General features: G+C 33.7%; 3 protein-coding genes across 7 annotated transcripts; 2 read left to right on the top strand and 1 right to left on the bottom strand.

Moving 5' to 3' along the window:
- The first annotated feature begins 1,266 nt into the window (after positions 1-1,266).
- On the top strand, positions 1,267-3,851 carry LOC120067830 (probable histone chaperone ASF1A). The gene is made up of 3 exons (XM_039019422.1): positions 1,267-1,556; positions 2,531-2,646; positions 3,203-3,851. Exons 1-3 carry the CDS (start codon positions 1,448-1,450, stop codon positions 3,614-3,616), a joined length of 639 nt encoding a protein of 212 aa, XP_038875350.1. The 5' UTR covers positions 1,267-1,447; the 3' UTR covers positions 3,617-3,851.
- Positions 3,852-6,575: 2,724 nt separating this feature from the next.
- LOC120093000 (palmitoyl-acyl carrier protein thioesterase, chloroplastic-like) lies at positions 6,576-9,541 on the top strand. Its single transcript, XM_039051291.1, has 6 exons — positions 6,576-7,301; positions 7,400-7,533; positions 7,957-8,070; positions 8,157-8,325; positions 8,413-8,481; positions 8,560-9,541. Exons 1-6 carry the CDS (start codon positions 6,933-6,935, stop codon positions 8,902-8,904), a joined length of 1,200 nt encoding a protein of 399 aa, XP_038907219.1. The 5' UTR covers positions 6,576-6,932; the 3' UTR covers positions 8,905-9,541.
- On the bottom strand, positions 9,393-17,058 carry LOC120092998 (CDP-diacylglycerol--serine O-phosphatidyltransferase 1). Of its 5 annotated transcripts, none has more exons than XM_039051287.1 (13): positions 16,574-17,058; positions 14,138-14,332; positions 13,046-13,111; positions 12,908-12,967; positions 12,358-12,448; positions 11,925-11,979; positions 11,743-11,822; positions 11,520-11,636; positions 11,315-11,399; positions 10,875-10,966; positions 10,190-10,443; positions 10,020-10,108; positions 9,393-9,897 (listed from the first exon to the last, which is right to left on the bottom strand). In XM_039051287.1, the coding sequence occupies exons 2-13, from the start codon at positions 14,305-14,307 to the stop codon at positions 9,770-9,772; spliced, it is 1,287 nt and encodes a 428-aa protein (XP_038907215.1). In that variant the 5' UTR covers positions 14,308-14,332; positions 16,574-17,058; the 3' UTR covers positions 9,393-9,769. The 5 variants fall into 5 exon arrangements, with proteins under 5 accessions (XP_038907215.1, XP_038907216.1, XP_038907214.1 ...); XM_039051288.1 differs by lacking the exon at positions 16,574-17,058 and adding an exon at positions 16,069-16,555; XM_039051286.1 differs by lacking the exon at positions 16,574-17,058 and adding an exon at positions 14,759-16,062.
- Between the last annotated feature and the right edge of the window lie 66 nt (positions 17,059-17,124).

Below are 17,124 nucleotides of genomic sequence, written 5' to 3'. Positions count from 1 at the left end.
CCAGATTAGGCTATTGAAGACCAATGAAACATTTGAAGGGATTATAAGTTTATAAGAGTGCTTGACCCCTCACGTCCTTCTTTGATTGTAAAGTTGAACACTCTTGAAATTGTGTTCCCTGCTAAATAATGAGTCAACTAATCTTACGAAGTTTTTAAATGTGGTTGGTGGAGTTAGAAGGCCTGTCAGAGAATGGGGAGCAATCTCGTTCAGTCATTACTCAAGGTCGAGCAACCTTTTTGCACATTTTTCTTAATAGTGTTGTTTTTACTAATCAAGTTCGCTCCTCTTCCTTTGAGAAGTCCTATGTCTTTTGGGCTTCTATTTTTCTCTTTTGATTGTTGGATATTATTATCTTTGACTTGGATATTGATTTTTGATAGGCTATTTCGGCCATCATTTCTTGTAATACTTTCTTAAAAAAAAAATATATAAAGAAAGAAAGAAAAACTTAAATTATTAAGTCTATGAAAGTTGAGATAAGAATGTACTTTTTTTTCCCTCTTTAACTAGATAATTTTTTTTCAAACTATTAAAACTTTTTTTTTTGGATAATCAAACTAATTAAAACTAGTTGAACACAATGTCATATTATAACAATTATCAAGGTTAAAGCGTAAAATGAGATGATGAGATTGAATGTTAATATAAAGTAGTATAAGCTGATTTTTTTTTTCTACTCTTATTTTTCTCAATCTATTTTCGATTTATAAAACCATATATTTCTACCGTTTTACATGAAAGCTATAGGCTCCATTTCATAATCAAGATGTTTTTGTTTTTGGAATTTAGCTAATAATTCAACTCTCTTACTTTAGAAAGATGAAAAACCTAATAATTACCCGATGGGACCTTCATTTTTAGTTTTCCATTTTTGAAACATATGCTTGTTTCCTTTAATTTGTAACGATATTTTTCATGTTTCTTTGTAAAACATTTGAATTCTTAGTCAAAATATAAAAGTTTTTTTTTTTAAGAATTTACTTTTGTTTTAGTTTTCGAAACTTAATTTTTTTAAAATATTGATAAAAAGTGAACAAAATAACAAACAAATTTATAAATGAAAATAACATTTACAAGCTTAATTTTCAAAGTGAAAGAAAAGTCTAATCATTAAATTTTTGTTCAACAATAATTAATATCTACTACCTTTTCAATCTTTACATGAATGAATAAAAAAATATAATAAATAAAATAAATTTCTAAATCTCCCGCCAAATTGGGCCCTTCATTTCCCTCCAAAAATTTTAGCGGCGGCGATATATAATCGAAGAACTCTGTTCTTCGTCTTTTCATTTTGGATCTGTATTAAACCTCTTCAGTGCTTGTAATCGGGGATCGTTTTCCGGTCAGGTTTTGTCGGCTCGTCGATGAGTGATCTTCTAATTAGGGCTAAGATCAATCAATTTGTTGAAGCAATTACAGAGCTCCGTTCCGGTTTCTAGCGATGAGTGCCGTCAACATCACAAACGTTACGGTCTTGGATAACCCTGCCGCGTTTCTGAATCCATTTCAGTTCGAGATCTCATACGAGTGCTTGACTCCGCTTAAAGACGGTAATTATGCTGTTTTATTTTGTTAGATCGTATCGCGTCATCGGTAATCTGTGTATTAGTTTCTGAATGATGGTTTAAACAGTTGATTTTGGCTTGAATTTTAATTCGATTCACCAGATTTACATAGGATATGGAAAATCATTCGACGGGTTGCTTCCGATTTTCTTATGATTGAGTTGAAATGAAGATGGGCAGTTGCCAATTTAAGAGAACCCTAGAATTTACATGTGTGATTTGGCTTGTAAACTGAATATTTATGTATGGTTAACCTTAATCATTTACATGCAGTCGTTACTTCAATTTCATTTTATGGAAGAAAACTTTGTTCCCCCTGATAGTCTGTATACAATACGGGTTTAAAATTCAGTTCAAATCTTGTAACCCCACGCTTATATTATAGCTTAAATCTTGATTTTGATTCTTGGGCCTCGCTACTTTGTATGAGAACTTTGATCTTTCTAATGAACTGTTTTGAGATCTTGAAAGTCTGTTTGTTTGTTTGTGTGTGTGTATGTATAGCTTACTTTGCCTAAAAGAATCTGCGCCTTTTTAACACTTGACGCTTATTTCAAAAGTTCTTATTTGGATTCTTTTTGTTATTCTTTTTTGTGGGTGGGGGTTGATTGGGAACGACATCAATCGTCTATCATTCCAAGGTCAATTTCTTAAATTTTGTTAATCACAGTCTGGACTTTTTTATGGGTTAACATTACTAGTCACTCATCAATAACCTGTTAGCTAAAATTATTTGCTTATTTATACGTGGTCTATTGCTTGAGCTTTTGGATTTATGGGCAGTTTAATAGGAACTTCTACATCGTCATCCTGTTAGTATTTATAATTATTTGGAGTACTTTGTAAATTTCTCAAGCTATTAGGCCAAAAGACGATATATTCTGTTTTAGCTTTGACAATAAGAGTACTAAGTTATGAAATAAATTTATTGACACGTTATCTCTATCATTATTCTACAGATCTGGAATGGAAACTCACCTATGTCGGATCTGCCGAGGATGAAACCTATGACCAACTTCTGGAGAGTGTACTCGTTGGACCCGTTAATGTTGGCAATTATCGTTTTGTTCTTCAGGTAATATATGCCGAGTCTTTTACCTTCCATGTAGAGTCAAAATTACATATCAATTTGACTGAAATATTATCCTATGAACTCTGTTTTGAATTCGGTGATAATCTACCATGGTCTAAAAAGAATTGATTTTGAATCCAAGTTAATATTGGAGTCCATACTCCTATCTACTTAAGTTAGAAATTTAGGCTCAAATGAAAACTGTTGTAAAGAAAGTGTAAAAAAGTACTAAAAACTAAAAACCAAATAGTTATCAAACGGAGTTTAGTGATAGCTTACCTTTAGCAACAATTCTACCATGTATGAAGAAGAGATATTGTCCTTGTCAAACACTGATTCGTCTGAATACCTGAAGAAATTTCATTACCTTAGACTCTAATTATTACCCAAACTGGAATCGAGTGTTCTCTATTGGTACATTTCTTTGTTAATGATCTCACATTGGAAAAATCAAGGGATCTCACTCTTTACATGATAGATGGATAACTCTTCTCATCATCAATTGGTTTTGAGATGAAACCTACGTTATGTAATATTCTTGTGGTCGAATATTTTGCAGGCAGACCCTCCAGACCCCTCAAAAATCCGGGAGGAAGACATCACCGGGGTCACAGTACTGTTATTAACATGTTCATACATGGGACAAGAATTTGTAAGAGTAGGATATTATGTGAACAACGATTATGATGATGAACAGCTTCGTGAAGAACCTCCCCCAAAAGTTCTGATCGATAGGATTCAAAGAAACATTCTAGCTGACAAGCCGAGAGTCACAAAATTTCCCATCAATTTTCATCCAGAGAACTCTGAACATGGTGCTGAGCAACAACCGTCTTCACCACACCACTCAGGTGAAGCCCTCAACAATGAAGAAGAAGAATTACAACCGCCACCATCACCATCACCAGCAGATGAGCCATCTTTAGATCAGGAAGCCATCGATTCTGGACCTCAGCCCTCAGTTACGGCATGAAAGCTAGCCAAACTAAGGTTTCAGCCTTGAGGTGACCCATCTTTTGCAACTCTTTCCTCTTGGTTTGTAAGCTAAAGCAGTGACGTAGATATGTTAATTAGTGACCAGTTTGGGACTGTGCTAAATGAATTTGGGAAAGATGATTACGTCTTTTCTGTTATTTAATCGAAACTCTGATAGTCCCAAATCAATTCATTGTGTTTTTTTAGTTTGAATTTGGCTTCTTTTTTTCGAAGGCTTCTATTTAATTCTTGCTAGTGGGTTGTTCTGTCGATCTAGAGAAGATCAGGAAAAAAGAGAAGATCCGGTAGTACAATATTGGGAAAAATCATTTTTGTTATTTTTAAATAATTTGAAAAGTGCATTTATTCTTTTAATATCAAATTTAATATTTTACGAGTGGAAAATTTAAATATTTAATTAATTTGAGTGATGAAATGTATGATTCGGAATGGTTTTAAATATGACAAAAATAATTTTAATAATTTTAAAATTACTCTCAAACATGCATTATAAAATTTGATTGAACCTAAAGATGGTGAAGACTGCAAAATTAGTTAAAGTGTTGTGGCTGTAAATTGAAATTACATTGTGGAATATGTGACCACATGTTGCCTTATAGATTCAACCCTCTAAAAAAAGAATTTTAAAAAATAGAAAAATAAAGGAAACTATTTACACAAAATAGCAAAATTTTAATCTTCTTTGATAGAGGTTTATAGAGGTTGATAGAAGTCTATCTGTAATAGAAATTGATAGAAATCTATTATAGATACTAACTGATAGACATTGATAGAACAATTTCTTTTTGCTATTTCTATAAATAATTTGACATTTTTCTATGTATGAAAATTTTTCGTTAAAAAATGTAACAACCACATTAAATATTTTAAAATTTAGCCTTTTTACAATTTTTTTAGTATAATAGAATTAGGGGAATTCTAACAACATATCTCATAATTATTAAGATCTATAATTTTTTTATTAACGATTAAGAAGTCTGTGTTCGAATCTCTCATTCTTATTATACTCTAATATCAATATACAATAGTTTCAAAGATCACTTTTTAATTCTTGAATTTCGAGGATCAGGTTAAAATCTTGAAATCAGGGTTATCAAAGTTTTGTGCACATAGCTAGACTGGACAGAATTAGACTAATAAGCCATACGATCATGTTCTAAACAACAATAACTTCTCACAAGAATAATGTTATTTAGAACAATTAAACAATAAAATAAAGCAAAATCTAGATATTTGAAGGAAGGTTCGAGTATACAAGGGTCGATTTATTTATCATTATTATTTTGAAAAAATATCAAACTATTTCTAAAATCAGCAAAAAGAATACTGAGACATTGATAGATTTTTATCTATTAACTTCTATTAATAATAGTTTTCTATCGGTTTCTATATTGATAGATACTGATATACTTTTATTAATCTCTATTTTATCGAAATCTAGCTCGAAATTTCGATATCCGAGAAATTTTGGTTTCTCTCCATTTTTTGAAATTTTATATCCATTGAAATTTCGATTTTCTTTAACAATTAGTTATGCTAGTTTTTTTTTTTTTTTTTTTTTTTTTTTTTTCATTTTTACCAATAAAATTTTTTATTTTCAAGAGACCGCATATTTATTTTTAACTTCATTCAGACTTTTCTTTTCATTGAATTTTTACATCAATTCACCTCAAAATCAGATTGATGTGAGTTTTGTTTCTTTCAATCTAGAGCTTTCATTTCAAGAAATTAAAATTGTGAAAAATAGCATATATTTATTTTCAACTTCCTTCAAATATTTTTCATTGAATTTTCACATCATTTCAATTTAAACTTGAATTGATTTTCACCGATTGAAAAGTAATCTGTCAATGGTAATGTAAAAAGTAGGTTTCAGTTGATTACTTTTGTTGTTATTTACTTGCTTTCCGGAATTGTAACGAGATGTGTGGTCCACTTTGAAATTTGTAATCCAATCATGCAATCTGATTGAATATAAAAGGTGTTCAATATGATTGTAATTGAAAATTACATGGAACCCACCATCTTTACCATTATCGTTATCGTTACCATTATAAATATTATTACAGTAATACTATGAAAATTATCAATTTGCCACGTTTATTGTTACCTTTACTATTACCATTATAGATATTGTTACGGTAACAGTAAAATGTGATAAATTCATAATTCTAGATAAAAGACGATAAAAAACAATCCAATTGTGTTTGCGATTCAAGTCTATTACGGCTCATCCATGGATGAAATCTCATTTCGATCACACCAATTTTCGTTATGGTTTGGTAAACATAACCTAGGTTATCTAATATTTCTCTCATTTTCTCTCAAGCTCTATCTACTTATAGAATTTTCTACTTTCTTTAGATATTATTTTGTAATAATTTTTCCAATTTTTAAAACTTACTCTGGCATTAACATTTACACAAATAGTTTATAATTTACATCTAAATGTTGTCTTAAATCCTATAAATGATGATTAAAAATGGTCAATTATGGCCTAATTCAGCCACGATCAAAGTTTCATTAATTAATTATAATAATTTTCATCGATATAGATATTTTCACAAACTCGGGACCTCGATATTTTCATTATCGATATTTCGAACCTTGAGTCGATGTCATGACTACATCTTCTCCCTCTTATTCTTCCTCCTCCCCTCTAGCTTTGATGTTAATATCGGGGCCTTGATTGTCTCACCATTTTCTTCTTCTTAATTCAAATCTAAATTGAACAGGTCTAAATTCAATATCTTATTTTTCTTCATTATTGAACCTAAACTCAATTATTATTTCTTTTGGTATATAATAGCGACCAAGATGTTTATAGTTCGAATCAAAGTGTATTTTTTTAAAAAAAGAGCCAAATGGGTTGATCCACCTAGGTCTTATGTTCACACTCGCACCAACATTATTTTATATTAAAATCTTAAAATCCAAATAAAATTAGTAAGAGAGAGTTCTCCCATTTCCCAGACTCTCTCACTCTCTCCACCCTATCTACCGTAATCAAAATAAACAATCTTCTCTTTCTATTCAACAAAGCCAAAAGCGTCCAAATTCCAAACTACCTATTTGTCCTTCAACACTACATTGTCGATCAAAACTAAGATTCCATAGCTACTTCAAAGAAAAATGTCAAAACCTTCCCATTTTCCGATGGACACACCCATTTCTTTGTTATGTTCATCTCTCAACTGAGAGAAAAAGAAATTGTTATCTTCTTCCTTAGGCAAATCCGCCATTTGCAACTATAAGATCGTGATGGCTGTTCCTCTGTTTCAGAAGCTCGACCGATGGCCTCCTTCTCTTGCCCTGTTCCTTATATTGTTAGATGCTCCACTGCCAAAGAAGGGAATGATTCTAACAAGCAGAGGTATGTTAAACTGAATGGGGCTATTATTGGTTCTATTTCTGAACCTGATTTGCTGAGCCAATCGGTTAGAGCTTCAAGGGCTCTCATCCCATCTGTGGCGGAAAATGGATGTTTTGTTAAGGAAGATGTTCGTCAGAAAATTCCCACGAAGAAGCAGCTGGTTGATCCTCATCGGCAAGGATTGATCATTGAAGGGGGTGTTGGGTATAGACAAACTGTTGTAATCAGATCGTATGAAGTTGGTCCTGATAAGACTGCGACTCTGGAGAGTGTCATGAATCTTCTGCAGGTCAGGGATGCCCAAATTATGTTCGACGAAATGCCTGAGAGAAGTTTTTGTATTGGGGACTCGATCTAATTGGTTGGTACCATTTGTGATTCATGTAGGAAACAGCACTTAATCATGTTTGGATGTCTGGGCTTCTCAGCAATGGTTTTGGGGCCACCCATGGGATGATGAGGAACAATCTTATCTGGGTCGTTTCGCGAATGCTCGTCGAAGTAGACCACTATCCGATATGGTATGTTCTCTGATAATCATCAAAAGAGTAATCCTACACAACCTCAAGTTTATAATGTTTTTTATCTCATCACAATTGCGAATTCATCTATATAGTTGTGAATTCATTTTAACAGTCAGCTTTCTGGTTTTTTTCTTGAACAATGAGTTTCTGGCCTGCCTGACGTCTTGTCCCAAAATAGAAAACATGGCTACTAATACAGAAAATTGTATTATCTATTCTATAGGTTAGATTGATATATACTTGAGTACAGCTTCCCAGTGGTTAGAAAAATAATTAATTCATCAGTTTAGTTCTTGAGTCCTTGTGATGCTCGTCTTCCTACTTTGGGCATGGAGATATCGGTTTCAAATAACAAACTTGTTATCTACTTGTACTTGAAATGTTACTCATGCATTATGCATATGGTGGATCATTCTGCAGGGGGGAGATTGTTGAAATCGATACATGGGTTGGGGCATCGGGTAAAAATGGAATGAGAAGAGACTGGCTAATTAGAAGTCAAGCCACGGGTCATGTTTATGCTCGAGGAACAAGGTAATAAGAACTTACTATCTAGATGACATTTCTACCCAGTTGCTGTCATCTCTCCTGGTATACTAAAATGGTGAAACATAAAACAGCACATGGGTGATGATGAACCAGCAAACAAGACGACTCTCCAAAATGCCAGAAGAGGTAAGGGCAGAGATTTCACCATGGTTTATAGAAAAACATGCAATTAAAGAAGATGCCCCCGAGAAAATTTCCAAATTAGACGACAAAGCTAAGTACATGAACTCTGACTTAAAGGTAAAAATCCTTTTAACTCAACTACGATTCCGTTTCCACCAACATTTAGAAAGAAAAAAAAAATGCTGATAGTTGCTATTTACCCAGCCAAAGAGAAGTGATCTGGACATGAACCACCATGTCAACAATGTCAAATATCTAAGATGGATGCTAGAGGTACTGTACCACAAAATAATCATCTATCAATAGATTTTGGTGGGGGGAGAAGTACATTTAATCATTTGCCTATTACAGACAATACCCGACCATGTTTTGGAGTCTCATCAACTTTCTAGTATCGTATTAGAGTATAGAAGGGAATGCGGAAGCTCTGATGTAGTTCAATCACTATGTGAGGCAGAGGAAGATGGAATCCTCAGAGACGTGGACATGATAGAAGATGGTGAAAGTCTACTAAACGGGTTTTCATTGGCATCTGAGATTCTAAAAGGTGGTGGGCTCTTGGGATCTTTTGACAAAGGAACACTGAGGTATACACATCTTCTACAAATTGAAGGGGAAGCTAAGAATGAAGAGATAGTGAGGGGAAGAACCACATGGAAGAAAAAGCTTACCACTATACCATTTTCCACACAGTAAATCTCATTCATAGCAGTTTCATGCCTCTTGATGAAGGACAACATCCACAATGCAACATTCCTGAAAACAATAAGCAAAGGCTGTTTTATGTGAAATTTATTATTTTGTTCATGATTTTTAATAGTCTTGTTGTTCTGCTTCGTAAGGGAGTTCACCAGATGGAGCTGCTTCTGCAGATGCAGAAGTAATGACAGAGTATCCCTTTAAAGAGGTCAAGAAATATATGAAACCATACTAAAGAAACAATGTAAATTGTAATATATTGATATCATTTGGAAAAAAGAAGCTGATACATCATGGACATAGTTGAAGATGCATTCTGATTTTTAATTTTTATGGTTTAACGTTTTAAGAAATTCCAATGGTACTGACTCCAGATGATTCTGAATTCAGCATTCAAGTGCATTGGAAGTTTGTGCTTCAAAGTTCCAAGTTCTGTAAACTACAAATGTCAATAGAGAAATCTGTTTGAAGGAAACCAACAAAGAAAAAAAATCACAATAATATATCAAGATTAAATATCAATCTCAAACATTAAAATTAAATCAACATAAAAGTAAAATGGAAACCCAAGAAACAAACCCCCCAACTCATCCACATCCAAAATGGAAAAAAAGAAAAAAAGAAAAAAAAAAAAGCATAAAAAACCAACTCTAACCTTGCATCCTAAAATTTAGAAAAAGAAAAAAAAAAAATTTCCACTCAAGAAACGTAATTCCCAAAAAGAAAAAGATTACTCATCTGGGAAATTAGTCCATTTTCTGAGAGGAAACTCATGTACAATCAATGTGGGTAAAATATTTACATGGGAATCCCCCTTTGACATGAAGAAACCAAAGAATAGTCTACCACTGCTGCTGAGAGATCATTGCTTCTTTCTTGCTAAACGTTGATGCGATTGCCACGACCAAATAATAAGGAATAATATGACTGCACCCCCAACAGAGATCCAGAATATTACTAGCCAAAGGGGCATTGGTTTGGGATATAAACCTGTAATGAAGAACAGGTCAATGGCAACCAGTTAGTGCTAAATCTATATTCTCATTCCTAATAGCACGTCAACAAGCTTGAAACTAAACCGTTATGTGTGCCAAAAATCTCAAAATATGTACCATGTCCAAACTTTATACAAATAAGAAGTTCAATGATGCAAATTGCAAGCGAGAGCCAACAAAATGCGCCAACTTTCTTCACGGGCTTTCTGAAATATATATCATTAGTCAAGACAGATGGATTTGTTTGGAGGAATAGGAATTCAGGGGGGCAGAGATGGAGAGAGTACCGATCTTGAAGGTAGGAATTATACTCGCGAATGGTTGGGATCGCAATTAGCCACCACAAAATTAGCCTATATATGATCACAGGATTCCTAGGGGGTACCCAAAGACAAAACTTCAAAAAGAATGTATTGAGCTCTACTGTCAAGAAGATGATGCAAAGACTTATAACTTGAATGAAACGCCATGGACCAAGCAACGGGTGCCACTCATCTTTGTCCCACTGCGCTGGTGTGAATTGTCCCAGTGTTCGTTTGACCTGAAACGGAGAAATAGCACACTTATAACAAAAGCAAATAATCGTCCTGGACCAAGCAAGACATATGACCTGTTCTCCTCCTAAACTAGCATAATGTTTAAAAAAATAAAAAAAGAAATGTACATGGACTTTGATGGACATAGTGATGCCAGTGATTCAAAATCTTTATAACAAATTGTGACACAAAATTTGATTCTTCATTTAGCTAATTATACATACTGGCAGCAGAGATTTTTGAGCATGGTTTAGACTGACTTTTTTTTCTTTCTTTCATTTTGAGAAATGGAGAAGGAACTCGAAGAGGAAGGATGGAATTACGATAACTAATAACTCTTGTATAAAGAAATCAATCAGAAACTGATGAAGAAATCTATCATACTGATGGGGGTTAATGTTATCACACAAAAGATGGAGGTTTAATTAAAACGTACTTTCCCAATAATATTAGGTTGACGACTTAGACCAACCCACTTGTATGTTTTACCGTCAAAGTATCGAACAGTACGCATTCCTGCCCAGATGCCTGCAAATTTAGTCATACATGAAATCAGAAACCATGTTTATTTTTAAAAGGTACCATTAGTTGCAAAGAAACTATGTAGAACACTTGAACCATCCTTGTCCAAGTAAGAAGATTCCATAACCGGTAATCTATCTATTTCAAACTATCAACAGACTCTGAAAGTTGGATCCAAGGGACTAGATAACAGACCAAGAAGGATAATCATTAATTTCTACTCTAATCAGACATGGCTATTTGGGAAGTAGGAAAGGAAAAGAATTTGAGCATATAAATTGAACAATTAATTTATACAATGCCTAAGAGTAGTAAACAAAAAATTGGCATGTGGGAGGGAGAGAGAAATCTCACCAAACCAGTTACATATCAAAATATCAAGAACGATACTGTCCCACCAGCATTCATTGAAGTTTGGTAACATGTGGCGAAAGGTCAGCTGAAAATCAAGAGAATTAAGTTATAATTATATCAATGAATTGGACAAAGGCAGGCACTTAAAAGGCCGAGCTTCAATTGAGATCACTGTATAAAATTCATAGGTAATGGAAAACCAAACCTCCATCATTTCAAACCCAATTGACAACACCCATAGTAGAGCTTGGTTACGGATCATTATAGCCTTGCCCCACCATCCAATTATATGAGCCGGAACAAATTCATCGAAAAGCGTCTCCTGGAAGTAAGGATAAGCAAGTATGATGAATCCCCCCAACGTCGTAGATACAAAAGAACAATATTGCAGCAGTACATTTTGAGTATATAGGTAAAAGATTTCGTACATAAACATTCTTAAACCTGCTTCTGGAATTTTCAGGTAAATAAAGGCGACAATCAGCACCATAAGATCTTTCTGGAAGCTCTGCAAGAAATGGCAGGATGATAAATTAAAACTTCTGATGGATACCGAAACCATGCTTATACATTTACATGGATAACAGTTTAACAAAGATGAAGAGCATACCAACACCAAGGTCAGGATGGAGAAACTTCATAAACTGTCTAGCATCATCACGACTCTGGAAGACAATTATATTGTGATGTTAACAAATGATAATTTCTAAGCGTACATTGAAAAGCCCTTTAAACAACCAAAATACAAAACAAAACTGTCAATCAACCAATTGCAATCTAAATTTGGGACCTCTCTCCACCTGACAATTTTCAATTTAAAGAACATATAAGTCATAAAAAGAAAATTTTATGAACAACAACTGAAAATTTCAACTAAGGTCCTGTACAATACTTTGAAAAAACAACTACACTTAATTGACTTTCAACCCACAAATCTATACAAGGAAAACTAAGGAATACAGCTAGCACCGAGAACAATTAAACAGTAAATATCAAAGCAGAGAAAAAATAAAGGAAAAGCACCAGTTCAGGGAGGACATGACCTGAAAAAGCAAAAAAGTAAGCGCTATCAAATAAATGACAGCCATTCCATGTACCAAACGCCAAATTGCTGGATGAGGCCTAATCAAAATCCTGCAAGACACAACCTCAGGTGTGAGGGGCGTAAAACAACAGTTTCTTGAAAACACTTTATCAGAACTTCTCTAATTCACGAACCATACCAAAGTGATCTGAAAAAAAAAAACTTCCATTTGTAACCCAACTAGAACTAACAGTTTTAAACAAGTGAGTCCAAGATGCACAAATAAAAAATGGAGATATCAACAACAATGAAAAGACAGGCTATACATAATAAGTTTTAGATTAATGATCTTCTAGTCCAGAAACAACGATCATCTCTTTACATTATGTAGATGAAGGGCAGGTCTTGCCATGCATAATAGGAATAAAGCAAATCTAGAGTCACAATGTTCCAACTTTCTAACAAGTATTAATCTCCACTCTTTACCATTGAATTTTCTTTGTGTACAACACAAATGATGAGGATGTGTCAATATATTATGTTCAATTGCTCGACAAAGGACCACTTACGTTGATGGGGCTTGCAGCAAACAATAGGCAAGAAATACTGAAATCATAGCCCATACACCCCTACATGGAATAACACTCGGTAAGATGAGCTCCTGACAGAAACAAAACAGTGATAACATAATTCTCAATGAGACAAACCTTTTAACAGATGTAGCACTATCCTCATGTGCTGCGTTTTGAGGATCAAGGGCTCCACTGGCCCAGCTGGTTAATTAAGACAAGCATACAAGCAACAAGGTAAATAAAACAGAAGTCTAAGAAATACTAAAAATAAGTGAGTTCAAGTTTCCTTCATAAAATGCTAGAAACATTTTTATTTAGTTTAAAAGACAACAGGGTTGAATTATGGCTGAAGAATATAACATCACGGACGCCATAACAATTTTTGAAGCATAAAGTGACACCAGATGTTTAGACTCTCTTAATCTCTCATGATCCATTCTGAGTCTTCATTTAGATGTTCATATGTCATTCTAGAACTACAAATTTTTAAGATAATATTCTCATTTTAATTTAGAGAAGACAAATAATGGAAATATGTGACAACCGTGAGACAAACCAAGTCAGAAAAGAAATTCAATTAGCCGGCATTTATAGAAAGTAAAATAAAGGCCAAATTGATGCAGAATGTTGTATGTATATCCGACAGGACAAATAATGGAAAATTATGGGTGTCCAAATATCTCTTGCTCCATGCTACCAATTACAAATAGAAATGAAGGAAAAGCTTCCATTCCATGGGACAACTAAACATACAGAAGGGAGCTTTGTTATTAGAAGAGAAAAACAGAAAGACCTCCACTGCTACCCCGAACGAACAGAAAATTAACATAACTAACTATCTTGAGAAAGGGAACATAACTCATGCAATACACTGCACGTGCACCTAAAACCAAAATTCAACTATGTGCGAAATTTCAGTATTGAAACAGCAGAATTTTCCAACTCCTCACTTATTCGCAATGACCTGAGGCCTGAGCAGTACTTAAACATTAAGAGGTATCATTTCATAAAAATAACAGTGTACAAAACATATGGTTCGCTCTATCAAACTGACCAACATAAATTAGATCTAGAAGGAAACACAAATTCACCAGGGAAAAAGGAATCCTAATCACATTGGAGATAGGAAGCCAACAAAAAAGTTCAAAATAAACCACTTCAAATGCAGCAAAAATTTGGACAAAAGAATTTAATGATAAGAAACTACCTATTACACAAGACACTCACATAAGGAAGCATGCACCAATAAGTAATAATGATATAGTACGAGGCTTGTACGCCCATGCAGTCCAGGGATCAAGATCTTCACCCATGCTTAATGAATTACAATCACCATTTTCTTGAATCAAATAATTTCTTTTCCTTGCTTGTTTGGGTCCATCGGGCTCCATGGCCATTTCTTGAAACGATACAGCTTGCTAACTGCAAATCACAAATACAAAGGGTGTAACCATTTTTCTTAAACATACTACAGAGTTACAAGTAAAAGAATTCCTAGGCTGCCTCCTCGTACAGTGTGATTAACAGCTTAGAGCATGAAAGGGGCAAAAGGGCATTAGAAATTTGACAGAACAAGAGCACGTTTACAAACACCAGGCAGAACTATGGACAGAACACAGAATATTATATCCCTATAAATTGGCAAGGAAATACGTCTAGAGCATACATTTTGGTGATATATGCATGTCCACCTCAAACATAAATATATTAGTAGAAAAATCAAAAGTTGGTTGGACCATCAAAAAGTATTCAGTGAAACACTCAACTCCAAATCATATTCTTCCAAAATAAGAGAAATGACATGCGTTCTAGATTATTAGGAAAAACTAAATTTGACTCAAATTTTACCTTTCTACACATTTACCCTCCAAGTAAAAATTCTGATATTTTCATCCTAAATATGTTCTCATCATTTTCAAGGTAGCCTCCTCGTCATACTTCATTACTTTGTTTATTTTTGTGTTGAAACAAACATAATTCCAGAAATCAAGTCCATTCTTTTAGCCCTTTAACAAGTAAAGAAGCCAAAAGTAACGTTATAGAGATTTAAAGGCTGAGAAATGGCACCTTGCAGAAAATCAATCAGCAAATCATGATAAACATTGAAACTCATTAAGCCAACAATGGTTGACAAATATGATAGATGAACCAAGGGAGAAAAAAAATCTAAAAATGCACATATATATTCCTCGGAGGAAGTTCACATGATTAAACACCTTCTCAGCAATATGAAAATACGATACTCTAAATCATTATAGAATCTAGAGATATTAACACTAAGAAATTAATGAGAAGATTGTGCTCCAGTCAAAAAAGGTGAGCAGAAAGAGGCATTAGGTGATATGATTAAGAAAAACATTCCATAGAAGCATGTGAAATCTAATCCTCTATTCCCATCCCAATGAATGGTCCCTACAGATTTCCCTTCGGCTGATTGTGACATATTCATCACCAATCACAATAGTCTAACAATGAACTTCCATTGAAGTCCAATCACTATAACTTACATATTTCACCCATCAATTGGGTGCCTGTCCTTCAAAGTCCAAAAGAGATTCTCAAATCTCAAGTCAAATTAGTTTATCCAAAGGGCAAACCACTTTTACACAAATCTGATCCCACACGATGCTCCAAACTTTACAGACTGTTTGCTAATAATTATGCATTAAACCTATGCCAAAGCTATGATTCATGGCCTTCTTATGTGATTTGAGTAGAGGTCTAATAGAAGTGGCCTAAAATTTTAAACACAAGATCACCAACAAAACTTAAAACTACAACCCCCAATGTTGGCCGTCCTTGAATCAATCCTTCCATTCCACAGCCTAATATATCATAACCCAATAGATTAAATCAAACATATACAAATGGATCTAACACAAATCCTTAAACCTGAAACTCATTCAATATCTACAAATAATATGATTCAAGCTTTTGCAAAATCTTCCCAATAAAAAAAAAAAAAAAAAAAAGATCCAAGAGCACCACACCCTAGGAGATGGCATAATTCAATTATTAAAAGAAAAAAGTGATCCAGACCAAGAACATATTGCTTACTAATGAGTTAAGAGAACAAAAAAGAAATATACATAGAACAAATCTAAAACGAAAAAAAAAACAGTGAAAATAGACAATATATATAAATATAAATTAGAAACCTGCAGGGGATGTGAAGTGCAATTAAGCAGGTGGGGAAGTCAATGAGTAATTAAAAAGAATAAATACAATAAAAGAACTAAAAATTTAATCTTATAGGGACTGTTGGAGAGAAAGCAAAAAGGGGAAGGACCCCACCATGAAATAACACTACCCCTTCCCTTAATTGAACCGTTGCATGTCTTGGAAAATATAAAGTACCCATTATTGAAAATGATATAAAAATGAACCCATATCCAGAATCGCCCAGAAATCTCGCATAAAAAGAAGAAAACAAAAAAACATGAAAAGGGTTCTTCTAAGAAAAACTAAACGAAACGAGAAAGATTTCATCAGACAGCAAAAGCAACGGATGAATGAATGAATTGTACAAAAATGATAAGCAAATGGAAACCCAAATCAAAAGGGGGGAAAGAAAAAAGTGAAGAAGGAAAAAGCGTATTTGGGTATTAGACAAAAAGTTATGTATATCTGTTTTGGGTGTTCTATAGAGACGATGTAACTTACGTAGAGAGAAGGGGGTGAAGAAGGGCTGACAAAGAGGTGCCCTAGCCGTACGATTGGAGGACAGAAGGATTGTAGCCGTCAGATCAGAAAGATAGAAAGTGGAAGTTCTAATAATGGGGAGTTTATAGAAAGCAGTGGAGAAAGAGAGAAAGAAGAAGATGATGGAGAAAGGTTTAAGATTAAACAAAAACCCAAATTCAATTACGTTATGATTAAATTTGTTTGATACAAATCAAATCCATATAATCATCTGATTTGCTTTGGCAGGAAAGCAAGAACAGCGAATTGGGAAAAGCAATTAACCTTTGTAACAGTAGAGAGAGAAAGAACAAAAACTATTAAAAAAATTAAAAAAAAAAAAGCTTTGTGGGTTTGTTCTTTCTTTTTTCTTTAATCTGAGAGATAGAGTAGAGAGAGAAAGGAAAAGTCTAACTTCTTTTCCTTAAGATCAGAGAGAGAAAAAAAAAAGAGAGAGAGAGTCTGCAACTGCTGCAGAAAGGCAGGTGCTGGTAAATTTTTTAAAAAAAGTTATTTATTTATTTATTATTATT

The sequence above is a fragment of the Benincasa hispida genome, chromosome 12 (genome assembly GCF_009727055.1).
Source record: "Benincasa hispida cultivar B227 chromosome 12, ASM972705v1, whole genome shotgun sequence".
Taxonomy (NCBI): Eukaryota; Viridiplantae; Streptophyta; class Magnoliopsida; order Cucurbitales; family Cucurbitaceae; genus Benincasa; species Benincasa hispida.
Note: the sequence above shows the minus strand (reverse complement) of the source record. Positions and strands in the feature narration are given on the sequence as shown.

Excerpts from the sequence above, each read along its gene's own strand:
- LOC120067830 (XM_039019422.1), top strand. The coding sequence starts at position 1,448 with ATGAGTGCCGTCAACATCACAAACGTTACGGTCTTGGATAACCCTGCC. Across the intron at positions 1,557-2,530 it reads CTTGACTCCGCTTAAAGACG|ATCTGGAATGGAAACTCACC; the intron begins GTAATTATGCTG and ends ATTATTCTACAG. Across the intron at positions 2,647-3,202 it reads ATTATCGTTTTGTTCTTCAG|GCAGACCCTCCAGACCCCTC; the intron begins GTAATATATGCC and ends AATATTTTGCAG.
- LOC120093000 (XM_039051291.1), top strand. The coding sequence starts at position 6,933 with ATGGCCTCCTTCTCTTGCCCTGTTCCTTATATTGTTAGATGCTCCACT. Across the intron at positions 7,534-7,956 it reads GTAGACCACTATCCGATATG|GGGGGAGATTGTTGAAATCG; the intron begins GTATGTTCTCTG and ends ATCATTCTGCAG. Across the intron at positions 8,071-8,156 it reads GTTTATGCTCGAGGAACAAG|CACATGGGTGATGATGAACC; the intron begins GTAATAAGAACT and ends AACATAAAACAG.
- LOC120092998 (XM_039051287.1), bottom strand. The coding sequence starts at position 14,307 with ATGGCCATGGAGCCCGATGGACCCAAACAAGCAAGGAAAAGAAATTAT. Across the intron at positions 11,823-11,924 it reads CCATCCTGACCTTGGTGTTG|AGCTTCCAGAAAGATCTTAT; the intron begins GTATGCTCTTCA and ends CATTTCTTGCAG. Across the intron at positions 10,967-11,314 it reads TTTGATATGTAACTGGTTTG|GCATCTGGGCAGGAATGCGT; the intron begins GTGAGATTTCTC and ends CTAAATTTGCAG.